The sequence below is a fragment of the Carettochelys insculpta genome, chromosome 6 (genome assembly GCF_033958435.1).
Source record: "Carettochelys insculpta isolate YL-2023 chromosome 6, ASM3395843v1, whole genome shotgun sequence".
NCBI lineage: Eukaryota > Metazoa > Chordata > Testudines > Carettochelyidae > Carettochelys > Carettochelys insculpta.
The window spans coordinates 7,421,706-7,446,040 of NC_134142.1; the positions used below are offsets into that span (position 1 = coordinate 7,421,706).

The window sequence follows — 24,335 nt, forward strand, 5'->3', positions numbered from 1 at the left end:
TGGCATGACACCTTTACCGTTCTCCTGCCCGTGTTGCTGCATCGGGCCTGGAGTCCCACTCAGGGACCGGTCTTGGAACAGCATTACAAGACTGCTATCCTCCGACTGCAGCACAATCTGACACCGGGTTAAAATTTAGCAGAGCAATAAATAACTGAAACAGGGTCTTCACAGTTAGTGCTACCAGGCCCGCCTGCAGCAGGACATTTAAGGCTAGATCTACACTAGGGTAGAAAGTCAATTTCCAATATGCTATTTTAGCTACGCCGTTAGCATAGCTAGAATCGACTTTCTTACCTCATGTAGATCCGGGCTTTTGGGGCTCATGCAGATGTCCCTTCCTCCACGTGATAGTGTGGAGTACAAGGGCTGACATCCAAGCCCAGAGAGATCGATTTTGCCGCGTCATAACACGTGTGGCAAAATTGAACTCTGGAAGATCAACTGGGTTGATTGTCCAGTAGAGACAATTGTCCAGTATCGATTCACCCTTAGTGTGAGATGCTCCTCAATCCTTGTTTCCTTCTGCATAAAGTCTTTACTGTCACAAAAAATACTTATGTCCTTTACAGTCCTGCTCTAAGTCAGCTAAAGCCTCCGCTCAGAGTCCTGGAAACATCCATAAAAAGTGCTTCCAGTGAGCAAATACTAAGGAACTCAGCAGTGACAAATAATTTCATTCATTTCAGTGTCGGCTCTTTTGAAAAGCATTACATTGTTCTCGATGATTCATGGACTCAGAGAGTTTAAGGACAGGAGGGACTAATAAATCATTTAGTTTGACCTCATGGATATCACATAACTCTTAAATGTCACCCCGTTACTGCCGTATTCAGCCATCAGAACACAAGAACGGACACAATGGGTCAGACCAAAGGTCCATCTAGCTCAGCATCCTGGAGCCTTCAGCCCATCCTCTTCCCACCGAGTTTAAAGAGATGAAGAACTTCCCCAAAGTGCCAGAAGTTGCTAAAAGAGGTCTCTCAGGAGAACCAAGCCTTGGCAAGAGGCTGGTTGTCTCTCCTGGAGCGGCACGTGCAGCTAACGTAATGGCTATACTGGGTCAGACAAAGGTCCATCTAGCCTGCTATCCTGTCTTCTGATAGTGGCCAATGCCAAGTGCCCCAGAGGGAGTGAACAGAACAGGTAATCACCAAGTGATCCATCTCCCATTCCCAGCTTCTGACAAACAGAGGCTAGGGACACCCTCCCTGCCCATCCTGGCTAACAGCCATGGTTGCACCTCCTCCAGGAACATATCTAGTTCTTCTCGTTCTCTAGCTCCACTAACCTGTGTTTGGCCAACGCAGGTCACCCTGAAAGGTGCTCAGTCTTGACTTCAAGACACCAAGGGAAGGGGGCTCCACCACCTCCCCTCATAGCGTGTTCCAGGGGTTAGTCGTCCTCCCAGGTAAAAGGTTTGCACCTTATTTCCAATTTGAATTCGTCTAGATGTAATGTCCAGCCGCTGGACCCTGTCCTGCCTTGCTCCACTAGAATAAAGAGCCCCTTAGTACGTCATTTTTTCTCTCCGTGAAGGCACAAATACACTTTAATTCAGCCTCTCCAGTTCCTTTTGGTAAACTGAACTGACTGGGCCCCAAGTCCGTCACTGCAAGGCCCTTTCAAGTCATTTCTGTGGCTCTTCTCAGCACCGCTCCAATTTTTCAATAGCCTTTCAAAAACGAAGATACCAAAACTGGGCACCGTGCTCTGGTGCTGGTCTGACCCATGCCACATACAGAGGTAACATCACCCGCCTGCCCCTACCTCACTACTCCTGCCTGTGCACCCAAGAATCACATGTATCCTTTTTGCTACATCACCATGTGTGAAGCTCCCAAGTAACTGCCTGCCTGCGATGCCCTGAAAATCCTTCCCAGAGCCACTTCTTTGCACAACCATCCCCCATTGCACAGGCACATGTACGACCGGGCGTTTTGCTGTTAAAAAACCCAGCTTCCAGAGCCATCTGTACTGCTCTGTGTAACTACCCTGTCGTTTCCTATTCCGCCAGTCTGTGTCACCTGCAAAATTCATCAGCGGTGATTTTATACTTACTGACTGAGCATGGGGAACAGTGTCAGGCTCATAACCCTTGCAGGACACCACTAGTGACACCCCAGCAGATAGCAATTTTTGAGAAATGTCAGTCAAGTCCTTAATTCATTTCAACGTGCTTCATCGCTACCCAATAGTGCTAATTTTTTAATCAGACTGTCCTGTAGGCTTAAGTCTTAGCACCATCTATTATATTTATGTATTTACTTTTATCAGCCAAACCTGTAACCTTCTAAAAGAAGGAAATCAGGTCGGACAAGACTTATGTCCAATAAAAGCATGTTGATGGGCATTAATTAACTGACTATGGCTCAATATCTGGATGGCGGTTGGTTTGAAGCAGAGTGCCCCAAGGCTCGGTTCTGGGGCCGGTGTTGCTCAACGTCTTTATTAATGACCTGGATGAAGGACTGGATTGCACTCTCAAGAAGTTTGCAGCTGACACCAAGCTATGGGGAGATGTAGATATGTTGGAGGTTAGAAATGGGATTCGGAGGGACCTGGACAAATTGGAGGATTGGGCTAAAAGAAATCTGATGCGGTTCAACAAGGAGAAGTGTACAGTCCTGCACTTGGGACGGAAGAATCCCAAGCATTGTTATAGGCTGGGGACCGACTGGCTAAGCAACAGTACAGAGGAAAGGGACTTAGCGGTTATGGTGGACGAAAGGCTGGATATGGGTAAACAGTGTACCTTTGTAGTCAAGAAGGCTAATGGCATATTAAAGTGCATTAGTAGAAGCATTTTGAGCAGATCTAGAGAAGTGGTTGTTCCCCTCTATTCAGCACTGGTGAGGCCATATCTGGAATATTGTGTCAAGTTTTGGGCCCCCCAGTATAAAAAGTATGTGGATTTGCTGGAGCAGGTTCAGCGGAGGGCAACAAAAAGGATGAAGGGGCTGGAGCACAAGACTTATGAGGAGAGGCTGAGGGGTGATTTGGGCTTGTTTAGTTTACAGAAGAGAAGACTGAGGGGTGATCTAATAGCAGCCTTCAGCTTTCTGAAGTGGAGCTCTAAAAAGGACGGAGAGAAACTGTTCTCAATGGTGACAGATGGCAGAACAAGGAGCAATGGTCTGAAGTTACAGAAGGAGAGGAGTAGGTTGGATAATAGGAAAAACTGCTTCACCAGAAGGGTGGTGAAGCACTGGAATGCGTTGCCTAGAGAGGTGGTGGAATCTCCATCCCTAGAGGTTTTTAAGTCCCGGCTTGACAAAGTCCTGGCTGGGATGACTTAGTTGTTGGGGTTGATCCTGCTTGAAGCAGGGGGCCGGATTAGATGACCTCCTGAGGTCCCTTCCAGCCCTATGACTCTATGAATTATACTCCTACCCTTTTGTTTTTGTAATTAGTTAATGAGGATACACATAGTCCCTGCCTTACAAACAGGTTACATTCCAAACACCTGGTCGTAACTCGATTTGGTCGTAAGTTGGAAATACCCTAATACAGGTAGCTATCAACCGCCCGCTACCAGTAATGTTTATAATATTAATTCACTAGCAGTCTAAATGTAACAAAGCACCTACAACACAACAATCAACAACGAAAAAAGAAACAGTGAGGGCAAACACACACAAAAAAAACCAACACAACTGCAGCCATAGCAAACTGAAATTGACAAACATGAATATGAAATACAAAACACAATACAATACAGTAATGTAAATAATGTGATATAAGTATTGTAAATAAAAATGTAAATAATGTTAATACTGAATACGAACTTTACCTTTATTCCTGGTATTGTCGTGCATGCTTGGATTGATAATTATGAAGGTGAATGAATTGAATTAATTGGATGAGGAATTGAATGAGGTAGGTGACAATACTACAGGAATAACATCATCAACAGCAGATTCATCTTCACTTCAGCAGTGCCTTTGCTTGTAGAAGGTGTTGGTTCAGTGGGACAGGCAGCAGTGCGGGGGGCTTTCTTCAAAAAATGTCCATTTTGGACTGGACAGTTTGTTTTTTCTTCTCATTATAAAATTCTTTACAGCAAGCCAGGGTGTCTTGAATTAAATGATCCACTTTTGAGAATCTTGCAACATTAGGGTCCATTTTTTCAAACACATGCATTCCTTCACTTATTTTGCTGAAGGCTGCAGCCATTTCCTTCAGCACACATTTTTTGGGGGTTTCTTCTTCTTCTTGGGCTTTTTGTCTCTCCTCCTCTGCTACCCTCTCTGCCTCCAGCTCCATTAAATCTTTATTGCGCAGCTCCTCCTCAACAGCCTCAGCCCATTGGTGTGTGTCTTCATTATCGACTTCCAGATCCATTTCTTTCACCAGCGGTACAATTTTATTGGAAATTTCTTCTAGTACCTTTTCTTTTTAAAGTCTTTGACACCACTGACTTATCTTTTTTAGGATTTTCTTCCATATGCCATTCATACATTGTTGAGTGACTTCCTCCCACCCAGCAGCAATGTTTCTTATGCCCTGCAGAATATTGTAGTCTTTCCAAAACTCATGTAACGTTTTGGCATTTTCGCATTCTGTGGCAGCTACTGTCTTTGCAAATGTGTTGCAAAGATAATATGCTTTGAAAGCAGCTATGGCCCCCTGGGTCCATGGGTTGGAGAATAGATGTGGTGTTGGGAGGCAGAAAGGCCACTTTAATGTTGGGATGTAAGCCATTTAGATGTTGAGGGTGACCTGGAGCATTATCCAAAATAAGCAAAATTTTGAAAGGAATTCCTTTCTCCAGAAAATATGCCTTGACTTCAGGGATGAAACAGTTCATGAACCACGCTTCAAAAAGTGCAAGCGTCATCTACGCTTTCTTATTAGAGGGATAATGGACTGGTCAAGTAGCCTTGCTAATATTCTAGAAGGCTCTACGGTTTTCAGAGTGATAGATCAAGAAGGGTTTCAGTTTATACCCAGAAACTTTCCCTCCTAACAAGACTGTTAGTCACTCTTTGAAAGCCTTAAAACCAGGCATAGCTTTTGCCTCCTTATGTACGTAAGTGTGGTGGGGCATTTTCTTCCAAATGAACCCTGTCTCATCAACATTAAAGATGTGTCTTGGCAAATAATTCTTCTCTTTTATCAGCTTATCCAACTCTTCTATGAAAGCTTCCGCTGCTTTCGAATCAGCACTGGCTGCCTCCCCACCTACTTTCACATTGTGAAAGTTTGCACGATTCTTGAAACGGTTGAACCAGCTGTGACTGGCACTGAAAGTTTGGTCGTAGTCCTACTCCTCCTTTTCCTTTAAGTCTTCAAAAAGACTTTGAGCCTTAGCCTGTATCGTCTTGAGGCTTAACGGCACGTGCTTGTGAATTTGGTTTTCCATCCAACACACTAAGAGCTTTTTCATGTCATGGATGGGACCTGTTCTTTTCTTTGCTATAATTGTTGATTTCACAGGCGCAGACCCTTTTGCTGCCTCATGAATGTAATCGCTATCATTTATAATGGGGCTTATAGGCCTAAATTACACGCCGCAAATGACACCGTTTGACTCCCCTCGCATTGCCTCACTATCTCTATTTTCTGTTCTAAATCAATAGCTTTTCTCTTTCTTTTCTCACCACGCTTATCACTAGCACTTTTCCTGTCACTTGCCATGAGGGCCACAAGCAAACACAGAAAATACTGTAAGGGCAAAATATATGAGGGAATGAAATGTAAACACGCTGCCCGACTGCAGACACGCAAACATAACACGCTACTGAGAACCAAAACAAAACAAAAGTGGGGGGGACGTGTTGGCTGCTGCCATAACTGAGCTGTAGTTCTCATACCACGCTGCCCGCGCTGTTCGAAAGACTAAATGTACATGGTTCTCAACTTGAAAACATTATACATCACAGTACTATGGGGTTAACGGGAGGTTGGTCGTAAGTATGAAGGGTCGTAAGTTGATGAGTTCCTAAGTCAGGGACCGCCTGTGTATTTATTAGTATTTACTTACATTGTGGCATGAACCTCAGTCATATATAAGGCTGACAGGCCCAGGTCATCGGCAGAAGGGACTCAACCTGCGACCTTAGGGGCTAACACCACAGGTTTCTACTTCATGAGCTAAAAGCCAACTGGCTCTCAACTAAGCCTGCAGCCCAGATGTCGCTCTCCCTTGGTAACGGTTTCGATGTGTGCTAGGCCTTGAACACGCCCAGAACGGTTTGGATTAGCAGAGCCGGCAGAGGCTCCAGTCAGGATCCGGCCCCTCTTCTTAGCAGAACTGTTCGTTCAGAGTAACAGAGACCAAGGCTGCTCTGCAATAAAGGAGCCTATCAGTTTAGCCTACCACAAGCTTAGTGCTTCAAACTGGATTTGTTGTGAACTAAAACACAGCTGAATTTCACGTCTTCCCTGAGGGAGGCTGTGCAGAGCCGTCTGGTCCATAGGATGGATCAGAGCAGCTGCCCTGGCCCTGTGCTTTTTGGGGGTCCCCCGGGAGCTGCCCCAACTGTCCATTGAACGGGAGGGACCCGGGGGCCTGGTACGTGGAGAGTTCGATTACCCCAACTCACCGCGTGGGCAGCGGGAGCCGGCGTGGCCTGGCCGCGTGCTCCGCTCGGCCCCTCCGCACCGCCTCCAGCCGCTGCGCGCAGCTGTTCTGAAGCGGCAGCGCAGCAGGGTGGGGGAGGCGACCCCTACTACTGCAGCTGGGCTGCTCCGGCTCCCGCCACCCACGTGGTGAGTGGGGGGGAGGCGATCTCTACTGCTGCTCTGCCAGGCTCCCAGAATCCTCCAGGCTGTGCTGCTCAGAGGAGGGAGTAGGGGGTGGAGCAGGGGCCAGGCTTTGAGAAGGGGTGGGGCCTGCAGCAAGGGCTTTGCCCCAGGCCCGTGCCTGGGGCACTATGGTGTGGGGGGAGGGGGTCACCACAGACCTGCACCCGCCTCAGGACAGCCCGGAGTCTACACATCCCGTTTCCTGCCTCCACGTTCACAGCCTCGAGCTAGCATGAGAGAGGAGCCGCTGCCTTACCGAAGGACCTCATCTCCCTTCCACACATCCAGTTCTTCCACTGAAGCTACTCGCCTGGAAAGCAATGGCTCCTGTTCCACCAAGCCCTCAATCAGCTCATTTCTTACTGACCACTCCTCTAGCACAAGGCCTGCAGACTGATTTACGACCATATGCTGAGCATTGCCATGGCACCAAGTCACCACCAATAGCTTATGGTCATAAACTAGAGCAGCGCATCAGTTACATCCCGTCGGGACACAAAAGAAACACCAGAATGGAGAAGGTTCTCTCTGCTCTGTGCACACTGCTGCTGCTCTGTGTAGCCAGCCGCTGGAAGGGAAGGGCTTTGGGTTTGCTGGGGCTTCTCAGGGCATGCACAAAAACATGGTGGTACATGCATGGTACATGCCACGGTAACTCTGTGCCAAAGCGGTGCCTGGCTCTGTTTGTTTGGAAAGCAAGCCAGACCGCAGGAAGCCATGAGTTCTGTCTGACCGAGCATGCCACGGACTTTAGCAATGACTGCACCTGGGTTGCGCAACTGGCCTCACAGGCTTCATGTTCAGCGGAGTGAATCAAAGTGCCCTGCTCGGCCGAGCGAGGTTGTCAGGACAAGAGGCCAGAGCAAAACTGCTGCCAGTTCTCCTAATCCAATCCAGCTCAGAGCCAGGGTCAGGTGAGAGGGAGGTTTTAGGGGACACAGTGAAAGTAAAGCTAAACACAACCTACTGGGCAAGAGATTATTTTACTCTCTCAGCAGGGACTGGAGGCTGGGTTGACCACAGGGGCTAAATTAATTAGCCTCACAGCCAGCCACAAACAGGTGGCCATGCCCCTACCCCTGAGCTCAGACGCAGACTCAGGTGTTCATCCCGGGGGGAGAGAGAATTTCAGGCCAATGCTCCCTCAGCATCAGACTGGCTGGCAGGCCAGGCCAGGCAGGGTCACTATTTCTTCTCCTCTCAGCTGTGTGGCTTAGGGCAAGTTCTTCTTCCGCCCTGGGCACTGGTTTCCAACCAGTGTGCCGTGACACACTGGTGTGCCATGAGAACTGTCCAGCTGTGCCCTGAAACCTGCCACTGCAGGGGGAACCTGACAACTCGGTGCAGCTGGGGCTCACGCAACCAGGCTGCCTGCTCCCTGCTGTGGCGTGGGGAGGGGAGGGAGAGAGGGCAGTAGCCCGTTGGAACTGGGATGTGGTTTAGGCATCCAGGCCAGAGAGGCGGCTGGAAAGGCGCTTTGCAGGGGGCCTGACGGGCAACGGTCTGCTCAGAAACCAGCGGCTGCTGCACTTCCCGAGCCACCCGCAGGTTGATTTCACTGCGAGACGCAAGCAGGTGTGGAGGGGGACGTGGAACGGGGGCTGGATCCTGACAGCAGCATCTGTGGGCCGCCTCATGGGACAGCTGCTGGCACCCGGGCTGCTGGCTGCTCTCAGGGCTGGGAGGCTGCTCGCAGCCCTAGGATTCCAGAAGCCTCTCTGGCCCTTCACTCCACTCTGGTTTGCTCCTGTCACGCAGGGCAGCTATTACTCCGAATGCCCCGGCTGAGTGACACCATCTCCTTGGTGAGCAGCTCTGCACAGCTGCGCTCCCAGGCAATTCTTTCGAATAGCATTGCTGGGCCACAGTAACGGAGGTCTAGCGTGCTGGGCTGGGCAGCTGTCAGGTCCCCCGACTGTAATTAACGAGGCCTCCCGAGAGTGCTCTGGAGCCATAAGAACTGCCCACGAACTTCCCCCCGCACACCTCCCGCCGCAGCCCAGGAGGCGGCTACTCACCCCCGCGGGTGCTTGTCCAGCTCGTGAAGAACCGTGTGCTCACAGTACTCAAAGACCAAGTGCAGCTTCCGCTTCCGTCTGAAGACCTCCAGCAGGTTGACGAGGTTGGGGTGCTTCAGCTGCTGCGAACGCACAAGGGAGCGGCGTGGTTAGCACCGTGGCCCTGCTGGCCCACTGCCCTGGCCCACCACTGTTCCCGGGCCACGAAATTCTGGTTCTCTGGGGGCAAGGAACATGTCTGACCCAAAACAGCCTGAATCAGCCGGCAGCTTGCACGACATGGGGATTGACACCACCACAACCAGAGTCAGAAGAGGCCAGTGGTTAGCTATCTTCAGAGGCAGCCAGGGGCTACAGACACACTTAGCTTAAACACCCACCTACCAGCGAAGACGCCTGTAGGCAAAAAAATCATTTCTGTCCATTCACAGGTGTTTCTGCATCACCCACTACATAATATCTACCCTCTGACTATACCACTGTGGAAGAGACAATGGCTTGGAAATGCACACAATAAGACCTTACCACTGCTGAAAAAAAAACCCCATACATAAATGTTAGACCACCTTTGGGATGAAGGCATTGAGAATCCTGCACGTTGAACCCTACAGCTTCTTGTTTTGCTAATCTACTGTCGCAACTTTTGAGGTTTTCAGTTGGAAATGATTTTGTTTGGTAAGGAAGTCCCTTCTACCACGAAAAAATAATCTGTGTGAATTGCTTAAAGAAAAACTTAAAAAACTTAAGAAAAAAAAAACTGGAGATCTCGATTCTTAATATACATGGAAAGTTCTGGCATCTCTGGATCTTGTAGGTTGTCTGTTGCAATATGACACTGTTATTCCATTTCTTTGGCTTTGTCAAAGTTTGTTTTTAACTTTGGGTGGTTTTTTTTTTAAAGCAAGATGCATGGAATAAGTAACCGGTAAAGGAACAGGAAAGAGAACACATAGGCAGATGGGTAATTTTATTCAGAGGCGCAGTGAAACTGACTTCAGTGGAATTACTCATTGCTTGAAAAGACAGACAGACGTCCTTGGGTTCAGGGCTGGATCGAGCTTTAGAAGAAACAATGGATTTTCAGCACAGGAAATGGACAACAAGGCGTCTCAAAGGTTCTGTGCTAGGCCAGCTTTTAATAGGTGAACGAACCATTTGGAAAGGGAAGGAAGAGCAAGAGAGCAGAGAAAAATTATGTAAATTAGCCAACATGGGAGAAGACTGTAAGGAACTTCAGAAGGATCTAGGCCAGTGATGGACAATCTGTGGTCGGCATATAACCCTCTGGGGCTCCCCTGGCAGCCCACGGATCCCCTGGCAGTCCCTGTCCCCCACATACCTCATACACACTGGGGAACCAGAGCCCCACTCTTCCTGTGCCTTCCCCACCCTCCCAGCCCTCTCAGAGAGCACAAATCACCTGTTCACAGGGTTCCAGCTCTGCAAAGCAGAGGGGAGAGCAAGGACGGAGCACGAAGCAGGTGATTCACCGTGCTCTGAAGATGCTGGGAGAGAGGGGGGTGTGGAGTGTGGTGTAAGTCTGAGCCCCACTGAGGGGATGGAGGGCCACTCCTGTGGCCTACTGCTGGGCTGTGGCTGCTCATCGCTCGTCTAGGCTGGCTAGACAAATCAATGGCAGATTGAGTCGACACATATACGAGTGTGAATAGCCCTTTCCAATGCAACGGATGCTATGTAGCCCTGCAGCTTAACAGCCTCGAGGCAGAGAAATCAGGAAAAAACCATCTGCTTGCAGCACAGCTGCAGCTTGGGAGGAGATGCTAGGTTATGTTCAGAAAGGGAACAGGGTGATATTGACATTGCAACACTGCGAGGTAGGCCCAGGACTTGCCTTCTGTGGTGAGCTTGCGCATCCCCCCTCGATCAGGACACGGCCTCGTTAGAAAAGCTCCACAGCAGAAATGACGAAAGGCAAGAAAAGATGCCGTGCGTGAGGACAGGTTGAGCAGGCTGGAGCTGTTCGGGGTACAGGCAGTGGCAATGGAGCATCAGAGGCAATGAGAGATGGCGCGAGTGTTATTTGGAAACTCCTATGTACCTACGCCGCAGTACACAAGACAGCGACCAGCCAAACCAATTACAGAGGTAACAAGTAACTGAGGGACTTGGGTGAGAGCTTCCAGTTTTAACCACACCCAGTTTGTGTGCCGTTTATACAGCCTCCCGCAAACCAGCGGCACACAGCGTCCTGCCATCCTCCCGCCCCTCCGATATTTACCGGTACTTCCGTCCCCCGGCAAAGGACAGAAATCTGGCTGGCTGAGAACTAAAGAGCTGCAATTGCCTCCTGCCCTGCTGGCTGGGAATTGTGACGGAGAAGAGCAGAGGTGAGTTACAGCCTGTTAGAATCATTACCGTCCGTGTGTCCCACAGGCAAGACGTAGCACTGCAGAAGGCAGCGCTAGGTATCATTTACCACACATCTAGCCACTCTGCAGGCCTTGCAACAGCCTTGCTTACGATGCCATACAGGCAGTTGCCCTTCAAGGGCCACAAGCTGGATCACCTCTTCCCTGTAACCTGAGTGCTTGGGCAGACACTTAGAAGAGATTCACATGCTGCCCAGCTGATTAGCAGAGACCCCACAGCCGGCAGCATGTTCACAGGTGGTGCACATCCGCACTTGCTTCAGTATGCAAAATTTATTCTGCAAATGGATGGAAAAAAAATTAAGGGGAATGCGGTCACCGCCCTGCATGGTGCAGATGGCAGCACATGACACTGAAATGCAATTGGTTGTGTCAATCTGAGCAATGGATCACAGTGCCACGGACAGCTGGTCAGCAGTGGGCACTGAACTCATGGCCTTTGGCTCTCAGAGTGAGCCTCTGTTGTTGAGCTGAAAGGCCCAGCTCTGGTAGCAGCTGGAGGTTTCTGGGGCTGTTGCAGATGTAGTGGCCCAGCTTTGGGAAGGAGCCAGAGAGCCCTGTGCGTGGCTGATTTGGACATGCCACCTGTGGCAGAACGGCAGACCTGCACTCCCAGCTTGACTCCCAAACCCAGTTTAAACAAAACCATGTCTGGTCCTTCCAGCAGCAAGATCCTGCTGACCTGTGGGGGGGAGGGGAGGCCAGTGAGTAGTGGGGATAAGAAGGGAAAGCAGGTGACTGGCCAGAGCCCAGAGCAACCAAATATTGAGTCTGTTCTGGTCTGGCTATGGGCTGAAGAAGTGGGTCTGTCCCACGAAAGCTCATCACCTCATAAATTATTTTGTTAGTCTTTAAAGTGCTACTTTACTGCCTTTTTGTTTTGATAGTGTATCGCCTGGCACAGCTTTCTCCCTGTTACTGATCAAACACTGGGAAGTTTGCATTTACCTTCTGGGAATTCTGCTTCCCAATCACATGAAATTTAGCCTGCTCTAATATATCAGAGGTACACCTCCACCGATAGGAAACACACTCAAACAGCTGGGAGGTTTACATTTCATAACCCCGCCTCTGCTTCTGGGCTCTAGGGTACAGACAGATAACAGCCTGTGGGATTGCTGTGATAACTCCAGCTTTTCCCACTGTGGAGAATTCTTCCTATAGGACGAACTGGCTGTCTCAGAGCGTGGGGGTCCCCAGGCCCTGCCCCTCATCTGCAGTCAGACTTGACTCTCACTCACCAGGGAGAACAGCAGGGTTATTAGTTGACAGGGACACAGCATGGAACAGACGTATCAGCACAGAAACCGGAGGCCGTCAGTACCGTCCATCTTGGGGTGAGGGGACCAAGAGGGGGTCCCCAAGCTGGGGCCCTGGTCCTCCTTCCTCCCTCTGCAGCCAGACAAGACTGCCCAACTCAACTGCCCAGTTCCAATTCAGCCCAGCCAGGCCCCTCCTCCCTCCTTTGTCCTGTTTCCAGGGGAAGAAAGGTGTCACCTGGTTGCCTAGGTTACAAAGGGCCTGAAGGGTCATTGTCTATGTGCGAGAAGTCATCACACCAGAACTCCCATCACCAACAATATGCACTCTTGTTGTGCCTAGGGAAACTGAGGCATCCACCTCGGGTTGCTACAGGACAGTAGGAAACACTTGCAACCTAACCAGGAGAATAAAATCCTCACATACCCCACTTCACTACACTGGCCCAGTGCTCCCCCCAGTTGTAGGGTTAGCTCACTGAAACGCAGCAGACTTTAAAAACCTGAGCAGCTTACACGTCTGACTGCTCTGTGGCCATGTGTCCAACGTTGTGTTAAAACACAGACCCAAGGCAAAGCTTGTCCAGAATGGTTTTCAATCAGTGATAACTGTGGCAATGCAACACGTAGGGGTGAAAACAAACAGGCTGTGGTCACCACTATTTTGAAAGCAAGACTGAAACTCAAAGCTGTTTAAAGTTTCAAGGGTGCGTATCCACACATTGTCCTTAATGCGGCATTGTCCAGGTCTGTGTTTGAAATGGAAGCTAGGGTGTTTTTAAGATCACTTACGGAGATTTACTTTCCCCTTTGAACGAAGCATGCACCGTAAGAACGATGCTCTGAAAGTCAGCACTGCAGACACTTGGTTCCTCTCCTAAGCTCTACAGACTCAGCAGCGGAGACGGAGATGAGGGATCCCTGGCCAAATTGGCTAGTAAATTACAGTTTGTTCGCAGAATTTTAGCTGGTTGCAACCAACCTCATTAATTTCTTCTTGAACAATAGGGCTCCAGGCAAAGAACATTCAGCTCTTTAATGTATCAGTCAGTCCCCAGCCGCAATTGGGCACTCAAAGGCCCCATAAATCTGCCATTGCCTCTCACACAGCCTTTGTGAGCTGCAGTTGATGGGGTCTAGCTAAAGACAACTGGGTTCACTTTTAGTGCCGTCACTGGAAGTTGTCAGGCAGCAGTGGAGGGAACTTCCCCCTCCTAATCCAACCCGCTGAGTACTGTTCGTGATCACCTGTTGCAACTATAGATGTTATTGCCAGCGCGAGGCCTGGCTGACAGCTGTAGGTCACACAGAGGTAGACCAGTACTTCTCAAAGGGTGTTCCACCAAGCGAAAATAAGGGTTCCACGAGGAAATCCTCTGCGGCTCCCGACCCTGCTGCTGCTGAAACAGCAGAACTAAATTTAATTGGTTTAACAGCCGGCAGGGAGGCGGGAGGGATCCAACCATTAAACTATCTGAATTTAGCTGCATTATTTCAGCTGGCAGGGCTGGGAGCCACAGAAAGCCCCTCCCTCGCCCAGTTATCCAAGCAGCCACACCCCTCCGGCAGGCATGGCTCGGCTCAGCCCCACCAGCGGAACACCTCCACACCAGCCTTTGTTCTGCTGGGCGCATGTGGCCGCCTGGCCTAGGCTCCCCAGCCAGCGCCATGAATGGGTTAGTCCTGGGGGCCATTTGGGGCTGAGGCAGGTTAAACCTGGGGGCGGCAGGGCGGGTTTGAAGCTCAGAGGGGCTAAGCCTGGGGATGGGGCTCTGCAAAGTTCTTTCGTGTTTAAAAGGGCTCCGTAGCCAAATAAAACTGAGAACTGCTGAGGTTTACAATTCTCTTCTAACCGGAGAGGGAAAATACCTCATTCTTCCTTCTGGTTCCCAGGAACAGTTGCCTGGATGTTTTCCCCCCTCGCTCCCTTTGCAGCGCTGGCAGTGGAGACCTCCAGCAGTGCCAACAACTGCACTCTAGGGAGCGTCCCGTTAACACGATGGGATTGTTGCATGGCTCATAAATGGGACCTCTGCTCTTCACCCGGCAACGCAGGCTGCAGCCCACCTCAGGGGCATCTCTGAACACGGGGGCGGCTTGGAGCCAGCCTCCCAGGCACAAGTGCTGAAGCAGGTGAGGTTAGCTCAGCAAGCGGCCAGCTGCCTGGTGGATGCTGTCCATTACCAACGTATATCGAACCCACTCAGCCAAATAACGCCCAAACATGGGGACACGCGGAACAACAGGATAAGCATCTTCAAGCAACCCGCCAATTAGGGCGTGGGTGCCCTGCGAACTGACCCCCCGACTCTTCCCCTGGCTTGAATGCCACCCACACAGGATCACTCCATGACCACCTGTTCTGTTCACCAGGCAGTGGCCACTGTTGGAGGACGGGTTCCTGGACTAGATGGACCGTTGGTCTGACCTGGTGTGGCCATTCTTGTGTTGACACAGGAAAGCCCTAACCTTGCGAGGGGTGATGCTCTTAGCTCAGACTGGCTGCTCCAAGAGGGGAGACGTCTCACACTCGAACCAGCTCCGTTTATCACCCTGGCCTGGGGCAGCGTGGATACGGCTGGTGCCATTTGAGCCCTGCTACTGCTCCAAAGCCTTCCCGTACTTCCCCCATGCAAGGACTGAGACGCGTCGCCTGTCCCATTCACGGGGAGACAACTCAGAGCGGCTCAGCTCCCTGCAATGATACAGCCCACGTGAGACCCCTGCCCCCAGAAGCCTCAGCCCACTGTCTGCGTGGCCTGCAGCACCACCATGGATGCAGCGACCCGACGGCTATTGTGCAGCATGGCTGCTCCCACGCAAGCTGGACCAGCTAACCTGAGTTAACCCTGCGGGGCAGATCCCCCCTTTCACACACGTGGGAAGGGCTCAGATCACTGAGGGGCAGAAGAGGAAACTCCAAAGACAACCAAGGTCAGTGTTTCTGGGGTCCCTCATTCATCCCAGGCAGGGTACACAGCCCCACTGGGGGAAGACTGTCACCTATGAGCCCTCCCAGTAAGAGCCAGGTGCTACACAACTGGAAGGTACTAGCAGAGGGTGCAGACTGAGGTCAGCTACACCTACAACCGATCACTTCAGCCTTGCTCTGTGGTACCGTCATTTCACACACAACGCCAGCTCCTCCCAGGAGAACCCTGCCGAAGTCCGTGGGTCAAGGTGGTCGTCTGTCACCTGGCAGCATGACTGAGACAGGCCTTTCAAACCACCAACGATTAGGTGGGTCTTTCAGCCTCTGCCCCAGCACCTGCTGCATTTACGGAGCACAAGCAGGATCGTTTGACAGCCCAGATCATTAGCAATGGGGAAATCCAGCCCTCCTGCCACCCAAGTCAAGCCCGACAGCTGCTGGTGGTCGCGGTTTTAACTTGCCGCTTGGCCAGATCAACAGATCAGAAGTGGGTCGGCGCTCGCTGCCAGCAGAAGAAACAAGAAGTGCCCAGGCTGGGTGCCAGGCCTTTGTCAGAGCCATAAGAGGTTCAGCCCTCCACACACAGGCCAGACTACGCAAGTGCTGGAGTGGGGGCACCAAAGGGCCACTTCTGAGAACCTGAACTCAGCAAAGGAGCAACAAATGACAGCACTTCCCCTCAGGCCCGGACCGGACCTGGGAGCCCTAACAGCAGGACAGAGGGGTGCCAAGATCAAACCACAGCGATGCTGCTACCTTGTGCGTCAGGTCACAAGGCTGTGACCGGGAGGCAAAACCGCCCTGATGGAGGTGGGGTCAGGTCAACCAGCCACCTGCCTGCATCGTGGTAGAGGAACATGGCGCCGGGTGTGAGCCTCTCCATGAACTGCCCTGCTTGCCCAGAACCAAAATGAGTTACCCAGAAGCTTTTAGTCCTGAGGGGTCCAATCCTGCCGACAGCCTCCACTAACGTTACAGTCCGAGTCGAGCTCTGAGCACATCAAAAGAGGCTCAGGTCCCAGCTCTTCAGTGATCCCCTTTGCCTACGTCTGCCCAAGTCAGGTTAAACCAGCGGTGCTGAGAGTATGGCACGCCCCGCTGGTCGGACTGGAATAGACCTGGCCAAGGTCTTCTTCACTCCAGGGTCCTTCTAGTGGAACACCCCATCCCTACGTCTAACCAAGGAGATGCCGAGTACGATGCAAGCCCAGTTCTGCAGTTCATTGCTGCGCTTCCCCACCCGGTTTCACACGGCTATTAGTTTAGCCGAAGGCGGGCAACTACTGGTGGCCCACAAGACATTTTATTGACCATTGCCCAAATTCCACTGGTTTCCGTCCACGTAGATTTTTCCCCTTCGGGCCTCACTAAGGTTCCATGCACATGAATGAGCGGGGGAAGTGCGGTGCATGCCGAATGCACACAGCGCTGATGGTCAGAGCCGTGCACTCCCTCGGCATCCAATCACAGCGCTACTACCGTTCATTCAGCACGCCCACAAATTCCAGGTACGCAAATGCGCTCAGCAAAACCGCCCTATCCCAGGAGACCGTCTTGATTACAACAACCCTGCAGCCTGCTGTGACAAAGGAGGCCCACACCCTGGCCTCACTTGCCCCTCACTGATTTAACAATACACAGCCCCACTGGGGGAAGACTATCACCTATGAGCCTTCCCAGTAAGAGCCAGGTGCTACACAACTGGAAGGTACTAGCAGAGGGTGCAGACTGAGGTCAGCTACACCTACAACCGATCACTTCAGCCTTGTTCTGTGGTACTGTCATTTCACACACAACGCCAGCTCCTCCCAGGAGAACCCTGGAGAAGTCCGTGGGTCAAGGTGGTCGTCTGTCACCCAGTAGCATGACTGAGGCAGGATGGGTTCATCAGAGCGCACTGCTAGGAGGAACAAGTGTTGGAGTGTGTGAGGATTTTAATCCCCTGGTTAGGTTGCATGTGTTTCTTACCATCCCGTAGTAATCCAAGCTGCGTGCCTCAGTTTCCCTAAGCATCAGCGCGTGGGGGGGAGGGGAGTTTCCGTGTGAGCACTTCTCACACGTAGGCAATGGCCCTGATGTGTTTTGTAATCAAGGCAACCAGGTGACCCCTCCCCTGGGAAGCAGGAGAAAGGAGGGACCTGGCTGGTTTGAACTGGAACTGGGCTGTTGAATGGGACAGTCTGGGCTGGCTGGAAAGGGAGGAAGCGGGGCCAGGGCACTGGCTCGGGGGCGCCCTCTGCCCAAAATGGGCTGCACTGACAGCGTCTGGTCTCTGTGATAACAAATTTGTTCTACGTTATGTCCCTGTCGACTAATAACCCTTCTGTTCTCCTTGCTGGATGAGAGTCACGTCTGACTGCAGATGGGATGCAGGGATTGGGACCAGCCCCCCATAACACTCAGGTTCCCTGGGATCAAGGTTTTCGAGCCGGGTACGTCCCAAATGCCTGCTCTGGGCACTTTCCAAACCTAACATGCTTTCCTGGGCAGCACCGTTGCTATGTGAAGACTCAGTAAAGAGTCATTAAAACCCGCCTCGAATCTCTGATCAGTCAGCAGCTGGGGGGCTGCTGGTACGTGGTGACGAGATGAGGGCTGCTCGGCTGCCTGACCTGTGGCCAGTTCCAACTCTCCATCTGTCTTGTCTACGTAGGCTGCAAGCTCTTTGGGCCGGGGCCTGCCTCAGCCTGCATATGTCTGAAGTACTGAGCATAAGCAGCCCTGATCTCCACCAGCGGTTCTGCAATGCGGCAGCCATGCACCAGCAGCGGTAGCCAGGGCCGTGGGACTGTTAAATCACCACCAGAACCCCACACAGCACGGGTGCTGAGGGTCAGGTGGGGGAGCTATGGAATGGACCAGGCAGCGCTGAAGGATGCATGCCTGCCCCACCCCTTCTGTCCGAGACCCCACCCCTTCTGGGGGCGTGTCCTAGAGCCAAGGCCCCGCCTCCACATTGTCTAGGGCCTGATGAAGTCTGCCCCCAGCCCTGGCCTTTGAGAGCTTTGTGACTTGAGGCCCTGTGTACAGCCCTGTACCAGCTGGCAGCATTTAAAATTCATCCTTCTAGAAACAGTGTCGGGTTTCTATTGTCTAGGGTAGGGCTTATACAAAGACTGACCTGTTTTCACAGCAGCACCTTTGTATGTCTCAAAGCCACCGCACACAATGGTATTCCTTTAAAATCTCCGCATACTCCAGCTACCTTCCTGGTCTACGCTGCCGCTAGTTACACAAGCCTTTGTCTGCCAAATATTTACTCTGCAGAATGACTCTGGAGCAGGGTGCTACATATTTCACTGATGAAACATAATCTCACCTGATCTTAGACAAATAATTTGTTGCTTAAACCAAGAAATATCTTAATTAGCAAACAAACAAACAAACAATCTGTTACTATTTACAAAGAAATCTTTAAAAGATAGCGGAGCAGGTCTCCACTTGTTAAACCAACATCACTCCAAACCCAAGGCTTTGGGTGCTAACCGGCCATTTGTTGGGTTCTGTTTTGTTACGGGAGCCGGGAAGACACATGTATCATTCATGCTTCTAAGCAGCTTCTTGTTTCTAAATCCTTAATACTGACAAAACTCTTCATGTACTTCGTATGAATTATCCAACTAAACAGAACTGCAGCTTCCCAGTTTGTTCGCAGCAGGGCAACAAACCCCTATTTCCCATCAAGCCTGAACCTGCACCAACAGTATTTTTTTCTTGAGATGACTCCAGAGTCACTACCCTAACTCTCAGGAGGGACCCAGTCCTGCCTCAACTGAAATAAACGATGCTACCCCCACGGACTCTCTCCTATCAGAACTCCACCAACACATGGAATAAAATGGAACAAGGTTTATAACAAGCAGAGTTTTGGGGGCGCTCTCAAAAGTACTGCAACACGTGGAAATCTTATACTTACAACAGCAGGAACGTTACTTGGTTCCCAACAAGCAAATTAAGATAATGGCAAAGCACACTGATAGTGGCTAATGCTCTCCTGCTGCTCTGTAAACGCCAAGCAGAAAGTGGAGTCTGGGAAGAATGCCAGGGAGAAACCAGAGATGGGGAAAATGCTAATACGGGGAAAGAAATCCCGAAACACTGGTCTTTAAATAACATTAATTTTTAAAAAGACTCTTTGCTGAATATTTCCATGTCTTCGGTCAGGCTTTTTAGGTTAAAACATCCTTAATTCTTGACTTTCAGCTTATATAAATGACAAAGCTCCATAATTCCTATTTTTCCACCTTAGATGCCTTAATAGGAAGAAGTTTTGTTGTCTGGGTGTTTCCCTGATTTTTTTTTAAATATGCATCCTATTTAAGCAAGCTAACAAGCATTGCTTCTGCTGCGTCCACACTAGGCTTTGAAGTTTTATTGTATTTGACTGCGAAACATACATAGCTAAATAAACCATATTAATTACCCACACAAATGTAACATGCACACATGGGCACTCCACAGCAGGATCAACAGAGTAACAAGTTTCTCCCTGAAAGACCTGAGGAGCAGAAGGTACCAGGCCTCTTCTTGCTTCCTAGGGAACAAGAGTCACTAGGCATCTCCCAGCTAAAGGGCCCCAGTGGTTCAGAGGTGGAAAAAGTACCCCAAAAGTTACTTGAACAACAGTAAAGCTACTTTTTGGAGACAGGGGAATGTAATTAAGTAAAAGTTACAAGTATTTCTGGAAATTACTTGAGTAAAAGTATGGCCGTGTCACATTTTAATTGTGCTCAAGTACCCAGAAATAAAAAGCAGTCACCACATGGAAGCCCATGGACACTTTTGGTTACTTGAGTATAATCTAGGAATGACAGCGTCACACTTTTACTCAAGTTGTTTTCCACGGGAACACCTTGACTTTTACGAAATTACTTTTCCCCCAAAGCAGCAGGACTTTTACTCAAGTAATTTTGGGTGCTTTTTCCACCTTGGCAATGGTGTAAGCCCTTATGCAAATGAGCAGTTTCAAACCCGAGTGGAAGCAGAACATAAGGAGAGTGTATCAGTATAGTATAATATACTTGCTGACTGTTATTTGCACCTTGCTTGACAATAAATCTTGGCTCCATGCCTGAGATCCTTAACTGGTCTGTCGTCTTTGGGCAACCTCTGCTGTGGTCACTGGGGCCACATCATTGAAAACACACACACACACACACACACACACACACAGAGAGAGAGAGAGAAGCAGCCTTCTGGTTATCGCCACTGATGGAGCTAAAGACCCGTGAGGACACCACGGCAGTAAATGCGCCGGACTGCAGAAGGGATGCTTCAGGGCATGGTCTGCTCATGCTGCTACCGAGATCACTGCTACTTGAGGAAGAGACAAGTGGGATGGGGATGGGAAGGGTATTTGTTGGGTTGCTGCTGGCCCATCTGTGCAGCTCCAGTGAGCGGCTAGGGAGGTATTGTGTGCACATGCTCTCAGGGCCTGACCTCTGGCTTCCTTACCAATGAGACCACCACATCCTGCTCTGCATGAGCAAGCGCAGCTCAGTCTGGCCTCGGGGCTAGATTTGAAGAAAAGGGGCTTTTCCTACAACACCAGGGCAGACACAGAGCGACCTGCCATTGCCGTAAGTAATCGCGCCCACCTTGGGCCATGCTGGTTGTTAGAACAGCTTCAGCTCACCTTTCAAGGGAGCCACTTTTTTTCCTCCCACAGCACGACAAGTTCCCATGCCCTGAGCTCCGGGTCTTCACCCTCTGGCCTTTCTTCACGGCACCAAGATGGTGCATTTCCATACACCGCACAACGGCCAACAAAGACAACCCAGGCACGGGACACCGCTTCCACTGCCTTAGTACACGGCTCCTTTGCACATCTTACTCACAGAAATCAACCACTCCAAGCCAGCGTAAATATCTCAGCTCTGCCAAAGCCTGTTTTGTTGGCTACCCTCACTGGCTTCCCCACTTTAAAGGCTGCTTAGCAAAAATGAATTTTTGGAACATTGACCCATTTTATATTCAAGAGCAAAGTAATCATGAGCTAAACCCACAGGGATTATGTACTCTTCCCCCATGACTCAAAACCACAGTGAAAGAAATGATTCTTCTTGCATTTTCCTTCCCAGAATTAAAACCAACTGTTGGGATATTTACACAGAGTAGGTGTAAGCGTCCTCCTCCACAACACAGTTTCCTACAGAGATGCCAGGCCGCTCACAACAGCTCCAGGGGCTGCCACTACTGGGCACAACAGCTCGGACGCTGGAGCAGCGTGAGCACATAGGTCATTTGGCAGCAGGGAAGATTTAGCCCATCACAGGGAGAATCGGTTTGTGTTCTGTGTCTAAGTCAAAATACAGGTTGTACCTCCCTCAGCGGCACTGGCTGGACCTGAGTGGTCCGGATGAGGGGAAGTCAGGCCTCCAGGCTGCCCTGCGGGGTAGGTTGCGGGGAGGCTCCCTGCCATCAGGCTACCTGGAGGGGGAGCTCCCCCACGGGACTGCCCTGCTCTCCCATGCCGGCCAGGTTCCCAGTTCTGCTGTGGGGCTGCCAGCAGGACTCCGTGCCCCACCTGGGCTCCTCTTTGGCAGGCTCCTGTCAGGGGTCCCCAACCCGGCTGGGCTCCCCAACCCCTGCCAGGCTCCCTGTTGTGGAACTCCTGATCTGGCTCCCTGCCCTGGGGCTGCTGCCAGCAGGGCTCCTCTGCAGCCCAGCAGACGTAGCTCCTTCTCCAGGCACTCTCTAGTCCAGCAGCATCTGTGGTCCTGCCAGACAAGGGATGTTGCCAGACCAGAGAGTTTCAGCCTGTACCTGCGAGATTTTCCAAAGCCTGAGGGCTGCACATTTCAAAGAGCAGAAGGGAATTTCTCCACAAATCCCCCAGAAAGCCACTGGGATTCCACGGCCAATACCAGGCTCAGTGGCATTTTCATCTGAAGAAGTGGGCTCATGACCTAATAAATTCATTAGTCTCTACGGCACTTGTTTCGGGCTAAGAACAAAGACATCAGAAAGATGTATCAGGCTGGGCTGTTGGGAAAATGATCCCCCAGCCAGATGTGATTGAATCAGTCGCAGCTGAGCCTGGCGAGGGATTTTAAAACCAAGCCAAGCTGCAATTCGTTCACCCGGGGCAGCGTCACCACCCGTAGGTCCTCAGGGACGGACTCGCGGACAGACGGGCCCCTGGTACCTTTAACATGCGGATCTCTCGGAGGGCGATTTTCTTTATCACGGGATCATCCTCCGACTCTAGGAACTTCTTGATGGCCACCACTTGGCCGGTGTCGCGGTTCCTGCACTTGAAGACCACGCCGTAGGAGCCCTCACCGACCTTCCCGATCTTCTCATACTTCTCCATGGCCGGGGAGGCTGGGGCGACTTTTGGAGTGGGGAGCTGAGAGCTCCTGAACCCTGCCAGGACCCCTGTATATAATGGAAACCATTTCAAGCCGGGTAGGGGCTGCACCCCCTGCACCCCGCGTTCCAGTCCCCCACCCCGAGTTCCAGCAGCTCCTGCACCCCGAACTCCACCCCTCTGAACCCCGAGTTCCAGCCTCCCCGCACCCCGAGCTCCAGCCCCGCTCACCGAGGACGGCTTTGGAGCTGGGACCTTCCCCGGGGCTTTACCAAAGAGCCTGCGGCAGCCGAGTGGCGGCTGGCGGGGAGCCCCGGAGCAGCACCGCGGCCGGCCAGGGGAGGAGCCTGGCACATGGAAATGTAATCCCCGGCCGGGCGCGGGTTGCCAAGGGAGCGGACACTGGACTCGCCCGTCCCGGCTCCAGCCAAGGCCAGCGGGGGGCGCCGCGATCCCTGCCCGGGAGCCCCGCCGGGGCGCTCACCTACCCGCCGGCGCCGCCTCTCCGGCCCGGCACACGTGGGCGGCTCCGCCCCTGGATCGCAGCGTGGCAGGGCGGTCTGGGCCCGGCCAGCCCCCGGAGCTCAGCCCTTCCCCGGCCCTGCTGCCCCGACCGCACTGCGGGCCGGGCTGAGTGCGAGCTCGGAGCGCCCAGGCTCACCCTGCCGCGCCGGAGGATTCCCTTTGGTCATTGGAGTTCACCCCTCCTTACTGCCATGTGCTGGAGAGAGAACGTAGGTCCCAGCCCGGCCCTGCCTTAGTCTGGCCAGGTCACCCTGGGGCCATCCTGCCAAGAGGGCAGAGGCCTGCACTCCTCCCTCGGGAGTCAGACCCTGCGCCCCAGCAGCTGGGGAAGTGCCCGGACTGGCGCTGTGCCGGTGCCGGAGGTAGGAGGCACTAAATGAGGGGGAAGTAAGTACAAGATCCTGCTCCTCACCCAGGCAACACATACGGCCTTTAGCGATGTTCACCAGAGTGAGAATGACTCAAGGCAGGCCCCTTTCCCTATATTGCACGCTGCCCGCGCAATGGAGCGAAGCATAGCGCATGCAACGGATGTGCTGCAAAAGTCATTGAAGGGGCAACATTTGCATTCCACCAGGAGCAGCAGGCGCTTCTGAACAGCTGGCCACTTAAAACTTAATTTCAAATAAATAATTTTGGTTTTGTCACTGGTACTCTTATCTGTTACTGCAACTTGTAAATCAGGACACACCCCTTCCAAAATGGCAAGACAGTCCCACAGGGTGAGCTCAAAAAAGCTGGGGAGGCTGGTGGTCAACCCAACTGCGAAGGAATCAAAAGTTACTTGTCAAGGGGCGAGTTCCCGAAGCGTGTCAAAGGAGTCAAGAACATTGGGGTGAAGCATAACTTTATTCAACAAGCTGGGCATTTCACCATAAGCAATGGAGAGTGCCAGAACTGGTAAAACAATATTACAAAACCAAAGACACCCTTCCCCATTATACTTTAAAGGACATTAAGGACAAGGGAAAAAGATATGAACTACTGAAATGTACTCATGAAGGGTTTGGAACAGCAAAACAGACAGGCACAGGGAGGGCACATTGCTTGTGATAAAACCCTTTGGAAATGATTAGACTCAGGATTCTAGTGGCAAAATATGAACAAGGATGTTAGAGAATATTTTGCCACCTGTGAGCACTGCCTGAA

At 51.4% G+C, this 24,335-nt stretch overlaps 1 protein-coding gene across 3 annotated transcripts in view; it reads right to left on the reverse strand.

Annotated features, from left to right (window-relative positions):
- Positions 1-22,664, reverse strand: part of CDKL1 (cyclin dependent kinase like 1) — a 40,722-nt gene extending 18,058 nt beyond the window's left edge. For all 3 annotated transcript variants that reach the window (XM_074998510.1, XM_074998513.1, XM_074998511.1), the window contains exons 1-2: positions 22,497-22,664; positions 8,769-8,890 (exon numbers count right to left, since the gene is read on the reverse strand). In XM_074998510.1, coding sequence (XP_074854611.1) covers positions 8,769-8,890; positions 22,497-22,664 — 290 coding nt within the window. The remainder of the gene's footprint in view (positions 1-8,768; positions 8,891-22,496) is intronic.
- Between the last annotated feature and the right edge of the window lie 1,671 nt (positions 22,665-24,335).